Source organism: Belonocnema kinseyi, chromosome 5 (assembly GCF_010883055.1).
Source record: "Belonocnema kinseyi isolate 2016_QV_RU_SX_M_011 chromosome 5, B_treatae_v1, whole genome shotgun sequence".
NCBI lineage: Eukaryota > Metazoa > Arthropoda > Insecta > Hymenoptera > Cynipidae > Belonocnema > Belonocnema kinseyi.
The window spans coordinates 81,511,404-81,521,348 of record NC_046661.1 but is presented as its reverse complement, the minus strand read 5'-3'; the positions used below and the strand labels follow the sequence as shown (position 1 = coordinate 81,521,348).

The following is a 9,945-nucleotide window of genomic DNA, read 5'->3' as shown; positions in this document are numbered from 1 at the left end:
AGATATATTTTTACAGAAACATTCTAGAGTGAAATAAAAATACACTTTTTTGAAATTACAGAGTTGCTACAGATCAGGTAATTCCAGAAACTCAGGGAATGTTAAAAATCGCAACTATTAGGTTAAAAATTAATCTCCTTTGGTTGAAAATTCAACTACTTAATTGGAAGTTGAACTACATTGTTAGAAATCATTTATTTGGTTGATGATTCACCATTTTAGTTGAAAAAACCTTTTTTTTAAATTAAATTTTGTCTGAAAAAAAGATCATCTCTTTTCGCTCCGCTTGAAATCGAACCACAGAACTTTCGATTGCCGGTGGAACGCTTTTCCGTTAAGCTACTAGAGAGATTTATAGAAGAATTCTTTTCCAGAAATATATGCATTATTACGCCAGGTGTTACAAGTTAAAATTTTGCAAGAAATCGGTATTATCATCATAGAATAAAAGAATTTCTTAACCTCTTTACAGGCTAGATGGAGCTATGAATTCAAAATTCTTTTAAATTAAATTTTTTCTAAAAAAGATTCCTTTCAGAATCCTTTCAGAAAAAATTTAATTAAAAAAATCTTTAATTCATAGGTCCATCTAGTCTGTAAAGACCTTATTTTATTTAAAATTTAATTCTGTTGTTGAAAATTAATTGTTTGAACTGAAAATTTAACTCGTACATGTTTGCTTCTAAATTTAGATATTTTTTAAATCGAAAATTCAAATATTTGGTTTAAAATTCCTGCATTTGATGGAAAATTCGAATTTGTAGGAGAATCTTTAAGCTTATTGGCGACTAATTCCTCTTTTTGTTTCATAACTTCTTTAAAAAATTAGATATTTGATTAAAAAGTTCTTTACTTTGTTAAAAATTCTTCTTTTTTTTGGTAAAAAATTCATCTTTTTGTTGAAAATTGATCTGTTTGGTTAAAAATTAGTTTTTTTCTTATTTAGAATTAATTTTTTAACTGAAAAAGGAACTGTTCTTTTATTTCGAAAATGTATCTTTTGTAAAAGAAATTTAATCATCTGAATTGAAAATTATACTATTTCGTTATATTTTGACTTTGATTTTATTGCAAATTAAGTTTTTACTGACAATTTAATTATTCTATTATTAATAAAAAATGTATCTGCTTTAAGTGGAAATGTAACGATTATGCGTTGAAAATTCGTTTCTTTTTGGTGGAAAATTTATTTTACTAATTGGAAATTTAAGAATTTTATTATTGGTAGAAAATTTATCATTTTAGTTGAAAATTCCGGTATTTAAATAAAAATTAAATTTTTTAGTTAAAGTTTTATCATTTTAACTGAAATTCACTTGAACTATTCCACTTTTTGTAAAAAAGCTACCGTTTTTGATAGAAATATAATCTTTTTCGTTAAAAAATGATCTGTTTTGTAGAAAATTTAACTATTCTTTTTTTTGTTTTAAAAATTCATTTATTAGATAAAAAAAAATCAGTTAAAAATTCGTTGTGTATTTTAATAGAAAATGCATTTTTTGGATTGAAAATTCCACTATTCAGTCAATAATTCAAATTTTTTATTGAAAATTCAGCACTGTCATTAAAAATTCATTTCTTTAGCTCAAAATTCGTTTTCTTTTTAGTTGAAAGTTAATTTTTTTAGTTTTGCTGAATGCTCGTTTTTTTTTGTTTAAAATTTACTTTTCTATTTGCAAATTGAACTATTATAGTTATGGTTTGTAAATTTATTTTTTTTGGTTAAAAATTTATATATTTGATTGAAACTGTATATTTCTTTGCTGAAAATTCATCTTTTGTATTTAGAATTCAATTATTTTGTTGATAATTCATTTTTGTTTTTGAAAATCGATTGATTTAACAAAAAATTTAGTTCTTCTATTTTTGGTTAAAAAATCTTTTTTTTGTTAAAAAAAAACTATTTTGTTGTAAACTAGTTTCTTTTATAGAAGATTCATCTTTTGGGTTGGGAATTGCACTATTTGATCAAGAATTCACATTTTTTGTTGAAAATGCATCACTGTGATGAAAAATTAATTTCTTTGCTTGAGAATTCGTTTCTTTTGAGATGAAAATTAATTTTTTTAACTCAAGATGAAACTATTCCATTTTTTCTTGAAAATTTATATTTTTTGTCGAAAATTAATTACTTTTTCTGAATACTCGTTTTTTTTGTTTATTTACTTTTCTAACTTAAAATTGAACTATCCTAGTTTTGGTTCGTGAAATCTTTTTTAGTAGAAAATTTATGTTTTATTGAAACTATATATTTCTTTGAGGAAACTTCTACTTTTTGGTTTAAAATTGAATTATTTTGTTGCAGATTCATTTCCTTTTTTTAAATGATCGTTTTAACAAAAAATTGAATTATTCTATTTATTATTAAACAATTTTTTTTGTGTTAAAAAAACTATTTTGTTGTTAACTCGTTTTTTTAAATATAAAATTCATCTTTCGTGTTGAAAATTGCACGATTTGGTCAAAAATTAATATTTTTGTTTGAAAATGCATCACTGCGATTAAGAATTAGTTTCTTTGACTGAAAATTCGTTTCTTTGTAATTGAAAATTAATTTTTTAAACTAAAGATTCAACCATTCGATTTTAGCTTAAAAATTTATATTTTTAGATCAAAATTAATTAATTTTTTTGAAAATTCGCTTTTTGATGTTAAAAATTTACTCTTCTAACCGCAAATTGAACTATTTTAGTTTTTTTTTTTATAAAAAATCTCTTTTAGTTGAGAATTTTTTGTAATTGAAAGTGTATGTTTCATGGTGGAAAATTCATCTTTTGGGCTTAAAATCGACTTATTTTGTTGATAATTTATTATTTTTGATTGGAAAATGATTGCAGGTCGGGTGCTACCAGAGAGGTCGAAACAAGAATGCTTTTTCAGAAATACACGTATTTTAATTGCAGTTTTTACAAGTCAAATTTTTCAAGGTTAAAAATTCATGTCTTAGGTTTAAAATTGACCTTTTTGCTTTAAAAACTCAACTAAAAAGTGTTTAAAATGTTATTAAAAACGCAATTTGTTTCGCAATAATATTATTATTCTTGTATGTGTATGGCTGGTTTAACACCCAGAAGAATTTAGAAATTGGGATATTGTAGCTACCCTGAATAATGCGAATAATATTTTTTTATTGGACTTCTTTTATCATTTAAATTAGGTGTCCTTTTTAATTTGAAGTCAAAGAGTTTGAAGTGATATATTTTTCCGCGAAATTTAAATAATATAACTAATATTAAGACAGATAGAAAATACGATTTTTTAAGATCCAAATTCAAAATGCCTATGAATGCTCATTAAATTTTCAAAGCACATAAAGATCGAGCATATTCTCGAGCATATTTTCATGCTCGTGAGAATTTATTCGTATTTTCCTAGAATAGATGGCCTTTAATGTTTCGTGACGAGGGGAGCCGCGGGACCGAAAGAAAGGTTGTGCTCATTCACGTGTGACAGACAGTATGAGGGCCACGCTCTCAGCGGATTAGTTGCATCAGGTTGCTTCATGCGTCCAAATTCAATAGAAATGGTTCATGCTGCCCTGATTCACAATTCCAGGTTCCAGTGTACTGTTAAATTATTCTACTTAAGAATGGATTTTAATTTTTCCATTTTTATACTAATAATTCACGTGGCACGTTTCCTCGTTTCAATATCAGTAGAAAAAAAAGTGAGTTGTAGGAAATGAAAATTTTGAGGCGACCTGAATTTGATTTATTCAATATAATAGGTCTCTGCGGGAATTGGATTGAAATCGCTTATGGAACAAAATCCGGAAGTGTAAGGGTGATTGTCCAACATCCAGAAACTGTGGGCCATGGTCCACAACTTTTTCAAACTTTTACGGTTCATCAGAGCAGTGTCACGAAGGTATGATTGATTTCAATTTTTTTTGTAAATTAATTTAATTTTTAAAATAATTAAATCCCGGCCTAGAAATCTCGTTACATTGAATTATTAAATAATAATTAAACAATCCAGTTTTAATTCAGAGTAATACAAGTAATCTAGTGTAATCCACTTTTAATTTATTATTAATTACCTGGAATCCTAGATAATCCACTGGTTTTCCGAGTTAGTCCAAGTGATTCGGGAGAATCCACTTGTACTCCTAGATAATACACTAGTTATCCTTTTTTATTTCTAGATAATCCACTTTTTATCCACTTTTTATCCGCACTAATCCACGAATTTCCTAAGTAATCCACATTATTATAGGTAATCTTGTATAATCCACTTGTAATCCTACATAATCCACTTGTATTTCTATATAATCTACATTTTATATCAGATAATCCAATTGTTATGCGAGTTAATCCAAGAGATTCGATAGAATCCACTTGTATTCCTAGGTGATTCACTTGTAATCCTAAATAATCCTAGATAATCCTACGCATTCCTAGTTAATATACCAGGAATCCAATTGTAATTCTAGATAATCCACTTTTTATCGGAGATAATCAACGAAACTCCTAAGTAATCCACTTGAAATCCAAGCCAATCCACTGCAATACAAGTAATCTAGTGTAATCCACTTTTAATTTATTATTGATCTACCTGGAATCCTAGATAATCCACTGGTTATCCGAGTTAGTCCAAGTGATTCGGGAGAATCCACTTGTATTCCTATATAATACACTAGTTATCCTATTTTATTTCTAGATAATCCACTTTTTATCCGCGCTAATCCACAAATTTCCTAAGTAATCCACATTAATATAGGTAATCTTGTATAATCCACTTGTAATCCTACATATTCCACTTGTATTTCTATATAATCTACATTTTATATCAGATAATCCAATTGTTATGCGAGTTAATCCAAGAGATTCGATAGAATCCACTTGTAATCCTAGATGATTCACTTGTAATCCTGAATAATCGTAGATAATCCTACGCATTCCTAGATAATATACCAGGAATCCAATTGTAATTCTAGATAATCCACTTTTTATCGGAGATAATCAACGAAACTCCTAAGTAATCCACTTGAAATCCAAGCCAATCCACTGCAATACAAGTAATCTAGTGTAATCCACTTTTAATTTATTATTGATCTACCTGGAATCCTAGATAATTCACTGGTTATCCGAGTTAGTCCAAGTGATTCGGGAGAATCCACTTATATTCCTAGATAATACACTAGATATCCCATTTCATTTCTAGATAATCCACTTTTTATCCGCGCTAATCCACAAATTTCCTAAGTAATCCACATTAATATAGGTAATCTTGTATAATCCACTTGTAATCCTACATAATCCACTTGTATTTCTATATAATCTACATTTTATATCAGATAATCCAATTGTTATGCGAGTTAATCCAAGAGATTCGATAGAATCCACTTGTAATCCTAGATGATTCACTTGTAATCCTGAATAATCCTGGATAATCCTATGCATTCCTAGATAATATACCAGGAATCCAATTGTAATTCTAGATAATCCACTTTTTATCAGAGATAATCAACGAAACTCCTAAGTAATCCACTTGCAATCCAATCCAATCCACTGCAATACAAGTAATCTAGTATATTCTACTATATTCCACTTTTAATCTTAGTTAATCCACTTTTAATTTTAGGTAATCCACTTGTAATTTTAGTTAATCCACTTGTTATTCGTAGAAATAAAAGTGATTTGGTATTATCCACTTGTAATCCTAGATAATCCACATGCCAGGAAATACAAGGAAACCCATTTGCAATTAGTCTGTAATGTACCTGAAATCTAAGATAATTTATGTGTAATTCTGGATAATCTAACTGTAATCCTCGATAATCCAATTTTAATCCCATATTATGCACTTCTAATTCTAGGAAACCCACTTGTAATTCTAAGAACCCCAAAAGTGTAATCCACTTTTAATCCAAGCTGATTTCTTTTAATCGCAGCTAATGCACTTTTGATCCAAGATAAATCACTTTTAATCCGAGGTAATCCACTAGTAAACTGGAGTAATACAAGTGATTTAGTGTTATCCTAGGTGATTTACTTCCAATTCACTTAATATCCACCTGTAATTCTAGATAATCCACTTGTAATCTTACAAAATCCATTCTTTATGTGTGGCAATCGAATTTATTCGGGGTAATATTAGAAAACCCACTTGTAATCAGCTTGTACTCCAACATAATCTTAGATAATCCACTTGTAATTCTAGATACTCTAATTTTAATTTACATAATCCACTTACTCTACTTGTAATTGTAAATAATCCACGTGTAATCCCAGTTATTCCAAATGTTACCTGGGATAATCCCCCTTTATTTCCAAGTAATCTTATAGATAACAGATTTGTAATTCACTTGTAATCCACCTGTAATTCTACATAATAAATTAGTAATTCTGAATAACCTACTGCAAGCTTAGGTAATCCAATTGTTATCGAAGTAGTCGACTTGTAATCTTAGATAATACACTTTTAATCCTTGTTAGTACTAGGAAATCCACTTTTAATTCACTGAAATTCTGGTTAATCCATTTTATATTTTAGATAATCTACTTTGAATCCTATATAATACAATTGCAAGCTTAGGAAACCCAATAATAATCTTTTATTATCTCAATTGTAACCCACCTACAATCCCAGGAGAATTACTTGTAATCCTATGTAATCAACTTGTAATCCGGTGAATGCGCTTGTTGAGGTGGGTAATCCAATTTATACTAGTTAATATACATGTAATCCTTTTTTAAATCTAGGAAACTCATTTATAATCCAGTTGTAATCCCATTTAATCCTCTTTTAACACTAGATAATTTATTTTTTATCCAATGTAATCCATTGTTAATCTGCAATAATCCAATTTTTAATCGCGGTATTTCCCTGGAAATCTGGAGTGATTGAGTTATCCAGAGCAATTCAAGGTGTTTTGTAATCCTCTTGTAATCTGGTAAGTTCCTTCTAATCTCCTAAAATCCCTTCATATCCTTTCCAGTTTCATGAAATATTTTTAATTATTCTAATATTCCATGAAATCCCTTAAAATCACTAAAAAATCTTTAGAAATCGTATCAATAATTTTGAAATCTCATACAAGTTTTAAAAGACTTTAAAATCCACTGAAATTCTTTAAAATCCTTGTCATTTTTTTAAACCAATACAATTTTTGAAAAATTTTAAATCCTATGAAATCCTTTAAAATTAGTTGAGATTTGTTCAAAATCTTTAAAGTCCCATGAAACATTTATGATCTTTAAAATCACTTAAAAGCATTTGAAATCTTGAGAACTCTTTATTCCTGAAATCTTATAAAATTCTTAGAAATCCCTTAAAATCCACTAAATTTCCTTATAATGCTTGAACATAATTGAAGTTCCGTGAAATTTTTGAGACTTGGAAATCCCTTGAAATCCTGGAAAATTTTTTTAGTTCTGCATAATATTTAAAATTCTACGAAATCTTTTAATATCGTTTGAAATTTTTAAAAGCTTCTGAATTATGTTAAAATCCTTTGACATCCCGGTAAAATATTGTGAGTTATATCAAACTCTTTGAATTTTACTGAACACCTTGAAAACTTTGAAACCCTCTGAAATCTTGAGAACCTTTTAAATCTTGGAATCCTATGAAATTCTTAGAAATCCCTTGAAATCCATTAAAATCTCTTCAAAGCCCTAATTTCGTTGCAATTCTATAAAACTTTTGAGATTTCAAAATCAACCGTAAGAATTTAAAATCCTGTGAAGTTTAAACAATCTTTTGAAATTCTTTGAAATCCCTTAAACAACGTTTGAAATCCATTGAGATGTCGTAAAGTTTTTAAAATGCTACGCAATCCAATAAAATCTCTTTAAAAAATAGAGATCCCTTCAAAACCTTTGAGATCCTGCGAAATCTCTTAAAATCGTTTTAAATGTTTAGAAGATTTTGAAATGGGTTTGAAGTTTTCTGAAATCCCGAAAAATCTTTAAAATTCTACTTAATTCTTTTTCTTTCTCAAAAATCTTTTCAATTCGCTAAATATCTTTGAAATCCTGTAAAACTTAAAAAAAAAAATTGAAATCCGTCGAAATTCTTTTTAATAAATTGGGATACCTCAAACCTTTGAAATCCCATGAAGTTTAGATGTCGCATATCGAATCTCTTGAAATCCGTTAAAATCTTTAAAATTGAACAAAATTCTTTGAATTGCTTATAAATCCTTTCAAATCCTAAAATATCTTTGAAATCCTGTAACAAATTTTGACAGATTTCGAAAACCGTTAAATCCCTTTCCAGAAATGATGATCCCTTCAAAACCATACAATTTTTAAAATTCTTTAAATTTCTTAAAAATTATTTCAAATTCTTAAATATCCTTGAAATCCTTTAAAACTTTTGAAAGCTTTGAAATCCGTTGAAAACCCTTTCTATGAAATAGGATCCTTTAAAATCTTTGAAATCACGTGAAACATTTATATCGTGTAAAATCTTTTTAAATAAATTGAAATGTTTAAAAGATTTAAAAATGTGTTTTATTAATTTAAAACCCCATAAAATGTTTGAAATTCTTTGAATTTCTTAAAACTTCTTTGAAATCCCTAAATATCTTTGAAATACCTTGAAAGATTTAAATCGTATAATATCTTTTTAAATCCCGTAAAATCTTTAATATTCTACGAAATTCTTTGAATTTATTAAAAATTCTTTCAAATCCCTAAATATCTTTGAAATTCCCTAAAACTTTTGAAATGCTTCAAAATCCATTGAAATCCCTTTCCATAAAATGAGATCCCTTAAAATCTTTGAAATCCCGTCAAACATTTATATCTTATAAATTCATTTATAATAATTTTCAATGTTTAAAAGATTTTTAAATGTGCTTTAGTGTTTTAAAGTCCCGTAAAATAGTTAAAATCCCGTAAAATCTTTAAAATTCTACGAAATTCTTTGAATTTATTAAAAATTCTTTCAAATCCCTAAATATCTTTGAAGTTTCATAAAACTTTTGAAATGCTTCGAAATCCATTGAAATCCTTTTCTATAATATGGGATCCCTTCAAATCTTTGGAATCCCGTCAAACATTTATATCTTATAAAGTCATTTATAATAATTTTCAATGTTTAAAAGATTTTAAAATGGGCTTTAGTCTTTTAAAATCCCGTAAAATCTTTAAAATTCTAATAAATTCTTTGAATTTATTAAAAATTCTTTCAAATCCCGAAATATCTTTGAAATTCCCTAAAACTTTAGAAATACTTCAAAATCCATTGAAATCCCTTTCCATAAAATGAGATCCCTTAAAATCTTTGAAATCGCGTCAAACATTTATATCTTATAAAGTCATTTATAATGATTTTCAATGTTTAAAAGATTTTAAAATGTGCATTAGACTTTTACAATCCCCTAAAATAGTTACAATCCCGTAAAATTCTACGAAATTCTTTGAATTTCTTCAAAATCCTTTCAAATTCGTAAATTTTTTTGAAATCTCGTGGAATTTTTACTTAAAGATTTTTGCTTTAAGATCCGTTGAAATCCTTTCTCATAAAATGGGATCGCTTCAAATCTTTGAAATCCAGCGAAACACTTATACTTTATAAAATCATTTAAAATTTTAAATGTTTAAAAGATTTTAAAATGTGTTTTAGTCTGTTGAAAACCCGTAAAATATTTAAAATTCTACGAAATTATTTAAATTTTTAAAAATCCTTTTAAATCCCTAACTATCTTTGAAATCCCATAAAACTTTTGAAATGCTTCGAAATCCATTGAAATTCATTGAAATTCCTTTCTATAAAATGGGATCCATTCAAATATTTGAAATCCCGTCAAACTTTTATATTACATACAATCATTTATAATCATTTTAAATGTTTAAAAGATTTTAAAGTGTGCTTTAGTGTTTTACAATACCCTAAAATACGAGGGTAGTTCAATAAGTCCTTAGAATGACCAACATATGGCGCGCGAATCGCTCCAAATCATCTGTTTTCAGTCAGCACCACTCCCGACTAGAT

General features: G+C 27.3%; 1 protein-coding gene across 2 annotated transcripts in view; it reads left to right on the top strand.

The window, feature by feature from the left end:
- The window catches only part of LOC117172715 (BTB/POZ domain-containing protein KCTD3), a 60,864-nt gene that overhangs the window by 31,745 nt on the left and 19,174 nt on the right, over positions 1–9,945 (top strand). For both annotated transcript variants that reach the window (XM_033360876.1, XM_033360875.1), the window contains exon 7: positions 3,728–3,867. In XM_033360876.1, coding sequence (XP_033216767.1) covers positions 3,728–3,867 — 140 coding nt within the window. The remainder of the gene's footprint in view (positions 1–3,727; positions 3,868–9,945) is intronic.